General features: G+C 47.4%; 1 protein-coding gene and 1 long non-coding RNA gene across 3 annotated transcripts in view; one reads left to right on the forward strand and one right to left on the reverse strand.

Moving 5' to 3' along the window:
- The window catches only part of LOC116463785 (E3 ubiquitin-protein ligase RNF213), a 77,852-nt gene that overhangs the window by 38,148 nt on the left and 22,347 nt on the right, over positions 1 to 17,357 (forward strand). For both annotated transcript variants that reach the window (XM_058434843.1, XM_032147048.2), the window contains 13 exons: positions 2,659 to 2,850; positions 4,379 to 4,524; positions 6,059 to 6,213; positions 7,438 to 7,650; positions 7,945 to 8,126; positions 8,790 to 8,910; positions 11,729 to 11,829; positions 11,942 to 12,124; positions 13,517 to 13,686; positions 13,782 to 13,881; positions 15,878 to 15,989; positions 16,529 to 16,742; positions 16,981 to 17,171. In XM_058434843.1, the coding sequence (XP_058290826.1) occupies positions 2,659 to 2,850; positions 4,379 to 4,524; positions 6,059 to 6,213; positions 7,438 to 7,650; positions 7,945 to 8,126; positions 8,790 to 8,910; positions 11,729 to 11,829; positions 11,942 to 12,124; positions 13,517 to 13,686; positions 13,782 to 13,881; positions 15,878 to 15,989; positions 16,529 to 16,742; positions 16,981 to 17,171 (2,080 nt within the window). The remainder of the gene's footprint in view (positions 1 to 2,658; positions 2,851 to 4,378; positions 4,525 to 6,058; positions 6,214 to 7,437; positions 7,651 to 7,944; positions 8,127 to 8,789; positions 8,911 to 11,728; positions 11,830 to 11,941; positions 12,125 to 13,516; positions 13,687 to 13,781; positions 13,882 to 15,877; positions 15,990 to 16,528; positions 16,743 to 16,980; positions 17,172 to 17,357) is intronic.
- Positions 9,942 to 16,523, reverse strand: LOC116463788 (uncharacterized). Its single transcript, XR_009212141.1, has 3 exons — positions 16,411 to 16,523; positions 15,786 to 15,917; positions 9,942 to 10,565 (listed from the first exon to the last, which is right to left on the reverse strand). It is a non-coding gene; the product is annotated as an uncharacterized LOC116463788 (long non-coding RNA).

Consider the following 17,357-nt stretch of genomic DNA (forward strand, 5'->3'; position numbering starts at 1 on the left):
AATGGGGGCTTACGGAAGAAGCGGGGTGGACGGGAATGGGGGCTTACGGAGGAAGAAGCTGGGTGAATGGGAATGGGGGCTCACGGAGGAAGAGGGGTGACTGGGAATGGGGGCTTACAGGGGAAGAAGCGGAGTGACCAGGAATGGGGGCTCACGGAGGAAGAAGCGGGGTGACCGGGAATGGGGACTTAGACACCTTCCTCATGACCAGAGATTTTCTGATTCTACTTTTTCTCTAGTTATCCTTCGTTTCTCTCCTTGTCACGCCTTCTGAAGGGATTTTAGGAGATCAGAAATATTTTCATTTCCCTCCGTTCCTCCTTGTGGACTCTATTGATGCTTTTTTTTTGTTTTTGTTTTTTTTTGAGACGGAGTCTCACTCTGTCGCCCAGGCTGGAGTGCAGTGATGCGATCTCAGCTCACTGAAACTTCCACCTCCTGGGTTCAAGTGATTCTCCTGCCTCAAGACTCCTGAGTAGCTGAGACTACAGGCACCCACCACCATACCCAGCTAATTTTGGTATTTTTAGTAGAGGCGAGATTTCACCATGTTGGCCAGGCTGGTCTCAAACTCCTGACCTCAGGTGATCCATTCGCCTCAGCCTCCCAAAGTGCTGGGATTACAGGCGTGAGCCACCGTGCCCAGCCTGTTGATGCTTTTTAATCCCTGACTCCACTCCCCGAGACCAGCCCTGAGTCACTGAACCTCCTCAGTCTGCTCTTCCCTGCTCTGCTGTTCATGCAGCGCTAGGCCTGGCTCTGTCACCCTCTGTGGTCACTGTGAGGCCTGCGCAGCCGCTGAGTGGTGGCCAGACCCGCACCCTCAGCTCAGTTGCCCCAGGGCCAGCAGCACCCTACCTCGATTCACCACCACTGTGTTCTGGGGACTGGAGTCCTTTGCCCTCTCGGGATTAAATGGCCCAAATCCTGAGAGTCCTTTGTGTCCCGAACTCTGCCTGCCTGTCCAGATACAGCAGAATCAGGCTCAGCGGCTCTAGATATGGCAGAACCAGGCTCAGCAGCTCCCACCTCTCCCAGCGCTTGGCCCAGCGCCTGGGTTTTCCTTCTGCCTTTTGTGTTCACGACACTTTTCCTAGTTTGCGGTTTTCTCCCTCTGGGCACTGGGATGCTTTATTTTCCCGGTAGACATTTTTAAATTCTTGCCAGGTTCCTGTGTACTATATATTTAAAAAATATAAGTATTTCTTTTTATTCTCTTCAAAAGAGAGGCTTCGCTTTTCCCCCCAACATTAATTACCTTGCGGGTTTTTTTTTTTCTTTTTTTTGAGATGGAGTCTCACTCTTGTCACCCACCCCACGCTGGAGTGCAATGGCGCGATCTTGGCTCACTGCAACTTCTGCCTCCCGGGTTCAAGCGATTCTCCTGCCTCAGCCTCCTGAGTAGCTGGGAGTACAGGCGCCCGCCACCATGCCTGTAATTTTTGTATTTTTAGTAGAGACGGGATTTCACCATGTTGGCCAGGCTGGTCTCAAACTCCTGACCTCAGGTGATCCACCCGCCTCGGCCTCCCAACGTGCTGGGATTAGACATGAGCCACTGCACCCGGCCACCTTTTAATTCTTATCCTTTACACAAGAATTTTGAAATAGAGTTATTATTGTTACATGTAAATATATACAAAATATATATAACAACAAAATGTCTTGTAGTTAACCAATTATCTGTCTGCCTATCTGTGCATTCATCCATCCATCTGCCTACCTGTCCATCCGCCCACCTGTCCATCTGCCCATCTATCCATCCACCTGTCTGTCTATCAGACACTCAGATCTAGTGTACAAAAACATCAACAGGAACAAATACTTAGTTCCAGATAAACATGTGCCTTCTTGTTTAGTTTCATCTGAGATAAATTCATTTTGGTCTCTTCATCTGTATTATAGTCTATCCACAACAGATTTTTAAAATGTTTATTTTTTCCAAATGAATTGTCATAATAATTTTATTTATTTAGAGAACCTCAATGACTTGTTCTGAAAAAGTTACATGCAAAAATTATGCAGCCTTGCAAAAAATAAAGCAGACAGGTGTGGTGGCTCACACCTGTAATCCCAATACTTTGGGAGGCCAAGGCGGGAGGATTACTTGTGCCCAGGAGTTTGAGACCAGCCAGCCAGGGCAACATAGTGAGACCCCATCTCAACAAAAAATGAAACTAAATTTAAAAATTAGCTGGGCGTGGTGGCACTGGGCGTGGTGGCAACTGGGTGTGGTGGTCCTGTCTACTTGCACGGCTGAGGTGGGAGGATCGTTTGAGCCCAGGTATTCAAGGTTACGACGATCTATGATTGTGTCACTACACTGCAGTTGGCGTGACAGAGTGAGACCCTGTCTCACATGTACGTTTTAAAAATAAAAAAGCAAACACTACTTTACCCTTCCAGTAACCTAATGACAGTTTATTAGATGTAGAACTAAGTTCCATTCCAGTTCTGCCTCTAATCTTAGACATCTTTGTGAGTCTGTTTTCTAGGACTTAAAAATGATGGAAGTGTCAAGTTATTGCCATCGCTGTAGTGTGGTAAATAATAGACTAGTTTTGTTAATGCTTAAGAAGGAACAAAATGTCAAAAGGTGGCAGACCGCCACTGTGGTTCCTCTGACCCGTGGTGGCCCGTCTGTCTTCTGTGCTGCAGGCACACCCTCTGGAAGCGGGTCCAAGGTGCTGTCACCCCTCTGCTGGCAAGCATGATATCATTCATCGACAGAGACGGCAACCTAGAGCTACTGACCAGGCCAGATACTCCGCCCTGGGCAAGAGATCTTTGGATGTTTATTTTCAGTGACACGACGCTTCTGAACATTCCTCTTGTGATGAATAATGAAAGGTGAGTGGAAGGCTTTCTTTCCCTGGGGAGAGAAACTATCAGAACACAGTAGGACCCTAATATGCTCTCCTAAGGGCTGGGTGAAACGCAGCACACAACTTCAGAGCAACGTTGACGTGGGCGCTTTCTGCAGTAACAACAGGAAGTCTGGCCGGGCACGGTGGCCCACGCCTGTAACCCCAGCACTTTGGGAGGCTGAGGCAGGTGGATCACAAAGTCGAGATCAAGACCATCCTGGCCAACATGGTGAAACCCGATCTCTACTAAAAGTACAAAAATTAGCTGGGTGTGGTGGCACGTGCCTGTAATCCCAGCTATTTGGGAGGCTGAGGCAGGAGAATCGCTTGAACCTGGGAGGCGGAGGTTGCAGTGAGCCGAGATCACGCCACTGCATTCCAGCCTGGTGACAGAGCAAGATTCTGTCTCAAAAAAAAAAAAAAAAAGAACAGGAAGTTTACGAAGCTCCAAGAAATTTGTTTTATCTCCACCCTCCTCATTTCCCTGCTTTCAGAGCACTGGTTCTAGCCAGACCCAGCGTGGTGTGGCACGAAGAAGGTGCGCTTAGAACAGCCCCACAATCTGTGCTCCCTCCCCGTCCCTCATTCCCTGGTGGAGCTGCACAGCCCCCATCCCCTTCCCCAGGCCTGATGCTGTGGGGCTCAGGCTCAGCTCCCAACAGCTTCCACTTCGGCTTTCAGGGGCTTCAATTCTGGATGCAGATTTATAAAGAATATAGAAACAAATGTGCCCAGGCTCGGTGGCTCATGCCTATAACCCCAGCAATTTAGTAGGCTGAGGCAGCAAAGTTTCTTGAACCCAGGGGTTCAAGACCAGCTTGGGCAACATAGACCCCATCACTACAAAAAATTTAAAAATTAGGCGTAATGTGGTGCACACCTGTAGTCCCAGGTACTCTAGAAGCTGAGGCGGGAGGATTGCTTGAACCCAGGAGTTTGAGGTGAGATAGGATCACACCACTCACTGCACTCTAGCCTGGGTGACAGTGAGACTCTATCTCAAAAAAAAAAAAAAAAAAAAAAAAAAAAAGAGAGAGGGAGGGAGAGAGAAAGATAGAAGAAAGAGAAAGAAAGGAAAGAAAGAGCAAGAGAAAGAAAGGAAGAAATGGAATTTGAATTGCCAGTGGAAACACTTATTTAAAAGACAAGGCGCTGCTCATGTTCATGAAACAAAGACTCTCTAACAAGTTGTGCTCTGTGTTACAAGTTATCAAAGACAGACACGTTCAGGAACCAGAAGACTTGGTTCTGCCCGAGATTTGGGCAACACACTTGACCCGTCAGCCTTGGTTTGTTTATTTTGCCTGTAAAACAAAGATTGCATAAGATAGTTCCCTAGTTCTGTCATAACAGAAACCCTGTACTGTGAAATAGATCAGCGCTGTCTACCTGGCCTGTTGGCCCCTTCGTTTTTGAGGCCTGAGAGGAGCTGGCATCAGTGGCAGATCTTGTCTTGTGTTTTGAGTGATGTCTCACAAACCCTCTTCTTACCATCCCTCACCTTATTGCAGACGTAAAGGTGAGATGGCCTACATCGTGGTGCAGAACCACATGAACCTTTCCGAGAACGCTTCCAACAATGTCCCTTTCAGCTGGAGAATTAAGGACTATCTGGAGGAGCTGTGGGTCCAGGCTCGGTACATCACAGACGCAGAAGGTGAGGCTACCTCAAGACAGGTCAGATTCAGCACAGGTGAATCACAAAGGGAATGCCTGACAGTGAAAAGCAGATGGGTGGCTACCATCGCAAGGTGAATTTTGGAGTTTTTAGTTTTCACACTTTCTTTCTGCAGTAGCGTCCAATTTATGTCACCGCGTCATTTTAAAGTTTCTGCTGAAGGAGTGGGAGTCCCCGGCGGGACCAGAAACCTTTCAGTCCTATGGCAGCAGGAGCCTGTGAGATGGGTTTTGGTGCCGTGGTGGCTAGGGATATGGTGAAATGGGGTGTGTTCTGGCAAGAGGAGGACTGTCCCCTCTACCAGCTGGTCATTCCCATTCTGGGCCTTCTCAGACTGGGGCACTGGACTCGGGAGATGCCCCCAGGAGAGGCGTCCTCAGAAGGCACAAGCGCCTGGAGCATCCCCTACTCCCAGCTGCCCCATCAGGAGGCACCTCCCAGCTGTGTCTCTGGAGTCACAGCCCAGACACAGCGCTGAGCTCTGCTGCCAGATGCCAGAGGATTTGCCATAGTCCAGAAAAACCAATGACGACGCAACACTTTTGCAAAAGCCATCTTTCATACATGCAGTAATCTTTTCCATGTTTACTTACCGTACCATTTGGAAGACTCAGGGTGGCCTTCTTTTCTAGGTTACCATTCTGCCACTTTTTCTGAACATACTCAAAGCAGTCTCTCTCCTCACGAGCATATTCCTTTCTCAAGACAATACCCCAACTGACCCTGCTTTTCTATGACAGCATGCAAATTAGGGCCGCACCCCGCCCACTAGAAGCCAGATCTTTCCGGCTTGCATGGTCTGTGACTCCAGCCCCGAAGAGCAGCCCACTCGTTCCTGATTTACTTGGACCCGGTGGTTCCTGAAGCATGCTGTGGCCTGTAGCCATGCAACATACAATGTAGCCATGCAACATACAACTCAGTCTTATCTAGGTGTTTCTCTTTGGGGCTAGCTTGGCTGTTTCTGGCCTAAACTTGACACTGCTTCCGCCTTCCTTTATTTTATTCCACTGGAAAAATATCCTAGGCCAGGTGCAGTGGTTCACAACACCTTGGGAGGCCAAGGCCAGCAGATCACCTGAGGTCAGGAGTTCGAGACCAGCCTGACCAACATGGCGAAACCCCGTCTCTACTAAAAATACAAAAAATTAGCTGGGTGTGGTGGTGCACGCCTGTAATCCCAGCTACTTGGTAGGCTGAGGCAGGAGAATCACTTGAACCTGGGAGGCAGAGGTTGCAGTGAGCAGAGATCACGCTACCCACTGCACTCCAGCCTGGGCAACAGAGTGAGACTCCATCTCCAAAAAAAAAGGAAAAAGAAAAATATCCTAAATGTCTAGACAGTGACTATTCCTTCAATTCCCTACAAAATCGGGCAGTTGGTGCCCCCTTTGTCTACGAGCTCCCATTCAACAAGGCGTCCCCATTCCCCTTCACTCCGGAGCCCCCTGGAGGCAGGGGAGCGCCATGACTTAGACGCACTCCAGGCCGCTCCTTGGTTTCTTCTCTGCAGGACTGCCGAAGAAGTTCGTGGACATCTTTCAGCGGACCTCTCTGGGCAGGTTTCTTGCCCAGCTCCATGGAGAGCCGCAGCAGGAACTTCTTCAGTGTTACTTGAAGGATTTCATTCTCTTGACCATGCGTGTGTCAACGGAGGAGGAATTAAAGGTAGATGTTTAGATACTGGCTAAGGGTCAGGTGTAGAGCTTACACGATGGGGACTGGATGCAGACACGGAGACGTTTCCTCAGCTGCCTGGAGCTGGTGCTGTGAAGTCTGGGAACAGAACATGGTCTGCGAAGGGTGCCGGTGGGTGAAGGGGCCGCCCAGTCTCCTCTCAATATTCAGTGCTACACCCTCAGCTCACCGCCCAGGGGCTCCTAAAACACGGAGCTTTCTGTGAACATGAGAAGACCTCCAATTTCCTTGACATATCTTCTTTTTAAATGTTATTTCTCTTGAAAAAAATTAAGGTAAATACGTAACTAACCCTACAGGGTAAGAATAAATAAGTGAAATTCAATAGAAAGTCATACTTTTGACTACCTAAAAATTCTAAACTTCAGTACATAAAAAAGGAAAGTGACAAATTTAAGAACATCCTTACAGCCAATATGACTAGAGGTTAATATTCTTAGGAATCAATAAGAAAATACCCGAAGTTTTAAAAAATGGGTAAACATTATAAAACAATTTTATAATCATCTCATTAAGCATATCAACATCCAGGAAACATTTGAAAAATTGCTTAGCCTTACTATTAATAGCAAATCAACACAACAGTTTTTAGATATCATGTTTATGTATTCATTTTGCAAAGCTGATTTTTAAAAAGGACAGCCGCCGGCCAGTGCTGCAAAGAAAGGGCCAGGCCACGCGGCTGACAGCGTAGCGTGCACAGTGGACGCCCTGCAGGGCTGCGTGGCAGAACAGTCGAGAACCTCATCTGATCTGAACTGCTGACTCTGTCCTGAGGAAACTACTGGAGACGTGGACAAATATTTGCTTCACAGGGATGTCCGTTTCAGCTTTGCTTCTAAAAATAAGAAATAATTTAGTTGTCCAGAAATACAGGATGGGCAAATTAAAGTATGGCCGTATGATGGGTTATTGAGCAGCCATTAAAACCATGTTTTTTAAGTATACAAGTATACTCAGTCACAGGGAAAGTTCATGATGTCATGTTCAGTGGCAAAAAGCCCGGACGACACGGTGACCTTAACGTGGGAGGAGAGGCAGGTAGAAAACTGGACAGAAGCAAACGGGACAGAACAGCACGCATGGTTTCTAATTTCCTCTTTTATGGTTTTCCAGTAGTTCTGATTTTCCACAGGGAAAACGTACCATTTTTGTAATTTAAAAATATATTCTAAAAGCTTTTTTGAATCCCAGTTTCTGCAGATGGCTCTGTGGTCCTGCACTAGGGAACTGAAAGCGGCATCAGCAGCGCCCGAGGAAGAGGTTTCCTTACCGTGGGTGCACCTTGCCTACCAGCGTTTCAGAAGCCGGCTGCAGAACTTCTCCAGAATCCTGACCATCTACCCTCAGGTTCTCCACAGCCTGGTGGAAGCTACTCAGAACCATGAGCTGGCTGGATGTGAGATGGTATGGCCCTCCTCCATCTGCCCTGAGCAAGCCTTGTGGTGCTTCCAACTCCATTCTGGGAATGGAGAGCTTTTGGGGCTGTGTTCCAAGTGGGAGATTTCTTCACAAGGCACATACCTCAGCTGAATTCAGAGATGTTAAGAACACATCTCGCTGACGCTTCCCACATCCTAGACAATGGAAGTTTAGGTCGCAAGCCTGGGACACAAGTATACATGCAGCTAACAGCCAAGGCCTCTGGTGGGCCAGTGGGAGGGGCACCGCTCAGCCACGCTGTGCTGTCCGTCTCCCCAGACCCTGGACGCATTTGCTGCAGTGGCCTGCACGGAGATGCTGACAAGAGACACCCTGAAGCCCAGTCCCCAGGCGTGGCTACAGTTAGTGAAGAATCTTTCCATGCCACTGGAGCTCATCTGCTCCGATGGGCACATGCAAAGCAGCGGGAGCCTGGCCGAGGCTGTCATCAGGGAAGTCAGGTGAGACCCAGGAGCCCTCACCCACTGCTTCATCTGGCATGCGCTCACCAGGAGCCTGCCAAGTGCCAGGCATGTCCGTGAGAAAGACTGGCAGGTGCTCCTGCCATGGGAGGGGCTCCGTCCTCACCCGCTCACTCCGCATTTGCCGAACCCTTAGTGAGTGCCAGGCGTCTCATTAGGGTGCTGGAGACACGAGAGGTGGCTGTGCATTCAGGGAGTGCACCGTGTACTAGGGCCGTAGAAATGCAAGCGGGCTATTGTGATGCCGTGTGAGAAATGCTGTGGTAGAAAGGACACCCCGGGTGGGCAGGCGCACGGAGCAGGACAGGCCCTCAGGGCCAGAGTCCACTTCCCTAAGAAGACAGTTCCTGTGCAGGGCTGTCGAGGTGAGGTGGGACTTGACAGGTGCAGGATCGTGCAATGAGCGGGTTGTGGTGGTACCCTGTGCAGAGGCATCATAGTGGAACACTGAGTCCCAGCTAAGCTGAGCGTCTTGAGGGCGCGAGCTGGGGGCGGGCCAGGAAGTGTGTCACATAGGGCTTGCTTGTAATCCCAGCTGCTGGGCCTGGACCCTGGGTCCCGCATCTCTTCTCCCGTCTCCCTCCTCGTTTCACCCTTGGGTGCCTTGGTGGGAGCTGAGTGAGTGACGCCCTCTTTTGACAGAGCCCAGTGGAGTCGGATTTTCTCCACCGCACTCTTTGTGGAGCATGTGCTCCTAGGAACTGAGAGCCAGGTCCCCGAGTTACAAAGGCTGGTGACCGAGCACGTCTTCTTACTAGACAAGGTGAGTACCTGGGCTGGCCTCAGCACACGCATGGATCCACCCTTTTCCAAAAGGAAGAACAGCGCTGACACTGATCTGCAGCTGGGAGACGCTCTTTTGGCTCTGACCGTTTTGTCTAGACGTGCAAAGGAAGGTGATTTCATCACTAGGCCATTACATTTTCCATGTTTAATTGTTTAATTATTTACCCTCTGCTGATTGGTAAGTCAGAGCGTATCATTTAGAAGCGATTCCAGGAACTGTGTGCAGAAAGGGGCTGATGCAGGGAACATGCTTGTGAAAGCTTCGGGAGGGATTGCCTGGCCTTTGGAGTGACCCCAGAACAGACCACTAGCCTGGTGTCTGTGGGAGCTGTTATCATTGTCATAGTCATGGAGACAAGGATGTCAGAGAATGCCACTGGGGTTGGGGTCTTCAAAACAGTGCTGTCAACAGAACCAAGGAACAGGAAGCCACCATGCCTGTCACTCAACACCCTTCGTAAAGCTACTAATGTGGGGTGGTCTGCAGAAAAAAAACCTGTGACCCTACAGTGATGCACCTCTGTGGCCACGCAGTGGTGTCCAGCAATGATGGCCACTCAGCCAAACACAGCCTCTGCCTCACCCGCACCCGTGACCTTCATGTGAGCACATCCAGAGCCCTCACCGCCAGGGGGTTTGGAAGAGGCAGCGCTGGCTGTCTGACCTTTGGAGCACAGGAAGGTTTACTAAAAGGAGGCCAGCATGGATGCTGGATGTGTTGACTCTAACCTATCAAAACATCAGCGGCTTAGACACAGTATCAGCTGATTTCCCACCCAGGATGGGTATGAGCAGCCCAAGGCTAAGGTACCAGCTCCCCGGAGGCTGGCATGGAGTCAGGTGCCCACGCTCCTTCTGTCTTGTCCCTTCGTTGTCCCTAATGTTCAGCTTCCACCCTGTGGCCTGGCGTCACAGCCTGTGGGACACAAAGCAGGGGAGGTGGAGGACAGGCCGTTTTCCTTAGGAGACCAATCCCGGACATGCACACACCACGCCGCTCGTGTCTCGTGGTCCTAAACTTGGGCACTCGGCCTTATCTGGTTGCAAGAAACTGAGGAGTTTTTCGTGGCGTGGTCATGTGCCAGGTGGAACTTAGAGTTCTTCTGCTAAAGGAAAAGGTGGAGAGAGGATAGTAGGACACAGCCGGTGCCCCCCTTCTGCCCTTTCCCCACACCCACACAGCATGCAGCCTCTCCAAGTCTCATCATGTCCTGGAGCTCTGGGAGATGCACAGGGCTTTCAGCCAGGTCCAGCATGGGTCCTAAGGACCCTGGGCCCATAAACCCAAAGGTAAAGGAGCTGGCCCCCTACCGGCTCACATGCTCACAGGATTTGGGAGGTTAGGAACGTGGGGTTTTTTTTGGCAATAAAATGGCCTCAGAAACTTACTGGGTTTCTGGTTTCTTTCTTTCCAGTCAGATCTCTGTGCAGGTAACCACAGCCAAAGACCATACCTCGTTAGTTTTCATGCTGATTCTGATTTTTTTCATAATGGCCACTGTGATAATTCATTGTGGTTTTTATTTGCATTTCTCTAATGACTAGTTATGATGAGCATCCTTCATGTGCTTGTTGGGCATTTGCTGTCTTCTCTGGAGAAATGTCCATTCAAGTCCTTTGCCCATTTTTGAACTGGGTTGTTGATTAACAAAGTTAATTAGGATATTAAAAGTACACACATCACTTCCAAGTAAGATTAATCCCAGGAATTCAAGGATGGCTCAAAATAAAAAAAATATGTAAATGTCATCAGTAATATAAATTAAAAGATAGACTCTAAATGATCATTTCAAAATGTAAAGAGAAAGCATTTGATAAAATTATTTGGAAAGAAATACCCTTGTCAAACTTGGAACAGAAAGGAACTCTCCTTGAGCTCACAATGCCCAAGGGAGACATAATATTAAGATGTCTATACCAACATCATGCCTGCCCATCAAATTCCATTAGTACAGCCATCAAACTATCTTGTACAGTGATGATGTGTATTGCCTAAAAACCAGTGTTTCCACTTCTAACTATATCCTAGAGAAACTTCTCATTTGCTCTCAGACATATGCAAGAATGTTGAATACAGGACTGTCAGGAATTGCAAAAAATCTAAATGCCTATTAACCAGCAGTCAGGTAACTGGTATCTTCATCAGTGGGTACATGAGTGATCTGGACCTAAGGTATCATGAAGAGAATGAGTTGCAGAAGCCTCTATACAGTGTGATATCATTGATATCAAGCTTTAAAACATTCAAAATAATAACCCCATGTTGAGATATGCTTACAGCTATCCTAAAAGCAGACATTTAGAAATGTAGTTATCTCTGGGGAGGGACAGAGGGATGTGAAATTGTAACTGTATGCATAATGTTTTGTTTCTCTAAAAAATGATCTATCCCAGCAGCTTGGGAGGCTGAAAGAAAATTTTAAAAAATTTAAAAACTTAAAAAAATGATCTAAAGCAAATATTCCATAAATGCTGAGATTTCTCAAAGCTTGGTGGGGGGTATACAGATGGTCATTATTATTACTTAAAGTTTGAAATATCTTAGTAGTGAGAGCAGAGGAGACCTTAAAAGAAAAAGAGGGAAAATCGTAACTTGAGAATGTAGTCCCCTGACAAGCAGCATAATCACAAAATGAGCATTCAGAGTTCAAGTGTTAAACACAGGATCACTAAGGCCTCACACCTCACACACGCGGCACAGCCCTGACCCTGAATGTGGGGTTCCCTCTGTCCCCCGGCCTGGCCGCCCGCAGCCCTCCCCACTGCTAATGACGCCTGTCCCTGCCTTTCTTCAGTGTCTTCGAGAGAACTCTGACGTCAAGACGCACAGGCCGTTTGAGGCCGTGATGAGCATTCTCTGTGAATGCAAGGAGAGAGCCAGCAAGACCCTCACCAGGTGAGAGCTTAGGTTTGGATCCGTGAAGGCGAGAATTCTGAGCCTTTCGTGGTTTTCACTTCTTCTGGTCAGTTTTTCTGCTTCAGAACTGATTGCCCTTCTGGGATTCTAGGTTTGGGGTTCAGCCATGCCCCATCTGCCTGGGAGATGCAGAGGACCCCGTCTGTCTGCCCTGTGACCACGTGTACTGCCTGCGCTGCCTCAGGGCCTGGTTTGCCCCAGGGCAGATGATGTGCCCCTGCTGTTTAACTGCCTTGCCAGACGAATTCTCTCCAACTGTTTCCGAAGCGCACAGGTACAACACCCTTTCTCTCAAGAAAGCATCCTTTTTTTTTTAAATTTTCCTTTTTTGGCAAACACAATATTCAGAAATATAAACTCTATTAACCTTCATTTGGTAGAAAGCCTGACCTCAGAGAACTATCATAAGAGACGCCACTTATGTACTTTCATAAATATCTGGTATCTCAAGATTATTCTCTCCCCAAGACATACACATACAGATTTGAGAGACAGCAAATTCAAAGGAACTAAGCCAGAAAGTCTTAACAAAGGTCCTCATCAGAGGCCCAAGGAATTTAGACGCCACTGGTTTTTTTTCTTTTCTTTTTTTTTTTTGAGATAGAGTTTCACTCTGTTGCCCAGGCTGGAGTACAGTGGCACGATCTCAGCTCACTGCAACCTTCACCTCCCGGGTTCAGGCAAGTCTCCTGCCTCAGCCTCCCAAGTAGCTGGGATTACAGGCATGCACCACCATGCCCAGCTAATTTTTGTATTTTTAGTAGAGACAGGGTTTCACCACGTTGGCCAGGCTGGTCTCGAACTCCTGACTTCAGGTGATCCACCCACCTTGGCCTCCCAAAGTGCTGGGATTACAGGCATGAGTGACCACACCTGGCCGACGCCACTGGTTTTAATGCGTCAGTATCATTCACAGTCACTGACCTGAGGACCAACCCACTTCTTGTCTAGCTTTTTGGAGCTGGTTAAAAGCAGCTCTGGCTCTCTGGACTCAGCAGGCCTCAACCCGCCTCAGCCCTGCTCTGTGAGTGGTTGGTTTTCTTTCCTTCCCCTTCCCCCCTTCTCAGGCCTCCTAAAAGTGGGGTACCAGGAAAGCCCAGTGGATGGGTTCTTTGACATACTTTGGGATATTGAAGGGTATTGTTGGCTGGTCCAAATGATCAAAGTGTTTCTAGAAAGGGATGCATCTAAATATCATCTGTTGAAGTTTTGAAGACTAGCTCTTAATGGGTGAGAGGAGTGACTTAAATCTTTCAATTTAAAAGTAAAATGCTGGCCAGGCGTGGTGGCTCACGTGTGTAATCCCAGCACTCCGGGAGGCCGAGGCGTGTGGATCACCTGAGGTCAGCAGTTCGAAACCAGCCTGGCCAACATGGTGAAACCCCATCTCTATTAAAAATACAAAATTAGCTAGGTGTGGTGGTGCGTGCCTGTAATCCCAGCTACTTGGGAGGCTGAGGCAGGAGAATCACTTGAACCTGGGAGGTGGAGGTGGAGGTGGAGGTTGCAGTGAGCCGAGATCGTGCCACTGTACTCCAGCCTGGGCAACAAGAGTGAAACTCCGTCTCAAAAAATAAAAGTGAAATGCTGTGCAAATCTCAAGTCATTCTGTAAGGAGGCATTTAGGAAACACCATCCACCTGTCTTCTGTTTCTCGTGTTCTAAGGGAAGCCATTGAAAAGCATGCCCGCTTCCGGCAGATGTGCAACAGTTTCTTTGTAGACCTGGTGTCCACCATGTGCTTCAAGGACAACGCTCCGCCTGAGAAGAAAGTGATTGAGAGCCTGCTCTCTCTCCTCTTCGTCCAAAAGGAGCTCTTAAGAGGTGCTCCCCAGAGTAGGTTGCTTTCTTCTGTAAACCTAGCCCCTCATTTCTTCATCTCGCTTCTGCATGTCTCATGCAGTGAGCTGCCTTTCTCTTTCTGGTTTAAGCACACCGTGAACACACAAAATCTCTCTCTCCATTCAACGATGTTGTGGATAAGACTCCTGTCATCCGCTCAGTGATACTGAAACTGCTTTTGAAGTACAGGTAAGAACAAGGAGACTTGCTTCTAGAAAGCCCTGGCTTTTTTTCCTCATCATGGCGTTCTCTTTGTTACCAAGTCGTCTTGTCATGACTAATAGCTAGTACATGATCTTGGGGAGCTTTTTCGTGAGACACAACCTGGTTACTTGTACTGGTTGTATATTCTGACATTTTCACTCGTAGGCACATGAGTTTAGTATTCCCACAAGCACACATGTAGCAAGAAGCCAACAGTGCCGTGAAGGGACCACGGTGGTGTGAGGGACACGGAACTCAAGAGGCCAGAATCTGCGGTGCTGAGCCTGGTTCCACAGCGGCCCAGTTTTCTGATATTTCAGATGGTAGCTTAGAATCCTGCTCTCCCTGCATGTCCTAGATGTCTTCTAAGTTTCTATTCCCCTGAACATGGGCTCTATTTCCTTGGAAAGGGTGTTGACATCCAAGAATAGTATCACCTGTGGTACTTGTATTGATCTAATATTGCAGTTCTCAAAGTGTTGATATGGACCCTTGGGTGTGAAGTAGGTCTCTGAGGTTAAAACTATTTTAAAAATTAGATTACTCAGATAAATTTGCCCTTTTTTAAAAAAACATATTGATACTTATGATGATGTTACAAAAGCGGTGATGAGTTAAACTGTTGGCCCCTCACGTGAAGACACAGTAGCTGTAGGTATTGTTTTCTTCACCGCCATGCACACGTGGTTTTCTTCATGCCAGTTTCATTTTATTTTTACTAAATCTTGACTCTTGAGGATTTGACTTTTTAATGTTTTGTGGAAATGGGAAGCACACACAAAACACTCCCACTACACACCGGAGTAGACAGTTGCCTTGCTGAAAATCACTCATGACGAGCCCTGAGTTAGCAGCCAGCTGCTGTGTTCATGGACTGCCACTCGTGCTGGGAGGAAGGATGCACACGATACAGGTGTCCAGGGCTGGGCAGGCCTCTCCTGAAAATCAGCAAAGCGAGCCGGCCTCAGCCAAACAACTGACAATGTTGGTTGGTGATGGTAACATTCAAGCTTTTAAGCTGAAATTAAAATTTTGAAAAGCTTATATTCTCCACTATGAGCCTGTGAGCTTTTGAATACTTAAAGACATTTTGGGGCAATCTGTGGTGATATTAATGAATGTGGATTTTTTTTTTAAAATGTAGAATACAAATGTGTCAACTTTTATAAGACCTGCATAGCCCAGTGAACCAATATTTTCCAAATGACCAATGCCTGATGTCATGAAATCATGTGGGTCAAAAAAGAAAAAAATCTATTTAAAGTATGGGCAGACCTTTTGATTTTAACATAATTGACCGAAAAATGCATTGATACAGTTTCAGGCTCCATATTGCAACTAACCTTTAGACACGACCGTTTATCACTGTTGGCACAGCATTAAGGAATAATATCCACAATCATCTGCAAAAACTATTAAAATGTTCCTCGCTATTCCGAGTATATGAGGACAGATTTTTTTCATATTCTCCGACATGGCGCAGCGGTGGGGAGCAGGGCAGGCAGGCCGCTGACTTCCAGGAGCCAGGCCCCAGGGCCAGCACAGGAATGGAAGACCAAGCCACTCTTCTCACAGATTCATGTTTTGGAAAATATTTTAAATGTTATTTAACATGTAATAGCTTTTTTGTTATTTTAAATGAATATTTTTGAAACCTTTTGTTTTTAATGTCTCATAATTCCTAATATCATAAATATTGATAATATAACCCACATAAAAGCTCTTCGGGGTTCTCAATTTTTAAGACTATAAAAGGGTCCTGAAACCAAAGTTTGAGGACAGCTGGTCTAAAATGTGAGTTTTATATTCCTCCAGTATTATGCTAAAAGGTTTTCCATAAAATCTTAGAAACTACATACATGTATGTATATGTTTATACACACACTCACAGGATAGATGACCGATAGATAGATGCTCTTGTTTTTAGTAAGGTATGTCTCCAGATCTGAGAGAGCCAGGAATAATATTTCTCTTTCTGCAGCTTCGATGATGTAAAAGATTATATTCAGGAATACTTGACCCTGTTAAAAAAGAAAGCATTCATAATTGAAGATAAAACTGAACTGTACATGCTCTTCCTCAACTGCCTGGAGGTAAGTGAACTCTCTCTTCCCTGAATTTCTTTTGGAAACTATCTGAACCACATGGTTTAAAATTTACAGAATATAATTTTAATCAGTATAATTAACAAATGCTGTGTTCCATGCAGAAAAGAAGAAAGGTTTCAAAGACACTGCTTCTGCCTTCAGCAACGTATATATTGGCATTTACGTGCATATACATACAAAACAGAACAGCCTAGGAGAATACACCACCAAAGTTAACAGTGGTTATCGAGTGGGGACATTATGGATACTTTTTATCTTCATATTTTTATATCCAAAATTTTTATAATGTAAATAAATTAGATTATATAATTTTTTTTTCCCTCATAGGTTCACTTTTCCCCTCCTTCTTGCCCTTAAAAAGGAATGTTAGGTTTCCATAAGTCAAGAAATGTAAACTGAAACCTACAACAACATTCTTCATCCTTCCTTCCTTCATTCTCCAGTCACACTGGCAACTGTAGAAGCTTGGGGCATCCATGTTTAAAAAAATAATATCCTTCTCTTTCCTGTTCCTTGTTCCTCAGGATTCAATACATGAGAAGACCAGTGCTTGCTCCAGAAATGATGAACTGAACCACATAAGAGAGGAAGGTCGTTTCCTTAAGACGTATTCTCTAGTAAGACGTGGCCAAGAGCCTGCCAACGAGGCCTCGATTGAATACCTGCAAGAGGTGGCCCGGATCCGCCTCTGCCTCGACAGAGCTGCAGATTTCCTCTCGGAGCCTGAGGGAGGCCCAGGCAAGTCTTCTCTGCCTTGCTTTACTTTGGGTTTAAAGACTCCGTTACTTAGAAATTCAGGAAGTATGGGAAACTAGTTCTTCAAATAGACTACTACTGGGCTTTTCTACGTCCCCTCTCCCCTGGATGTGTTTCTGTGAATGCCTGTGGGGAGGTCCGATGCCCTCTGGTGCGCCTTGTGTCCTACAATAAATGCCCTAAGTCACCAGCCACTCACCCGCTTTCTCGTTGGCCTCAGAGATGGCTGAGGAGAAGCGGTGCTACCTGGGGCATGTCAAGCACTTCTGTATCCGGGTGGAGAATGACTGGCACCGGGTGTACCTGGTGCGGAAGCTCAGCAGCCAGCGGGGGATGGAGTTCGTGCAGGGCCTCTCCAACCCCGGTCACCCGCACCACTGGGTGTTTCCCAAGGACGTTGTCAAGCAGCAGGTGAGAAGCGGGGCCCGGCAGCACACAAACATGCACCCCCACAGCCCCATACACCCCAAACCCACACCCCCCCTACCCCCACCCCCCCCCCCCCCAGCCCCCTCCCCCCCCAACCCCCCCCCCCCCCCACCCTCACACCCTACCCCCCCACACCCCACCCCCTCACACCACCCACCAACACACCCC

Source organism: Hylobates moloch, unplaced genomic scaffold (genome assembly GCF_009828535.3).
Source record: "Hylobates moloch isolate HMO894 unplaced genomic scaffold, HMol_V3 SCAFFOLD_64, whole genome shotgun sequence".
NCBI lineage: Eukaryota > Metazoa > Chordata > Mammalia > Primates > Hylobatidae > Hylobates > Hylobates moloch.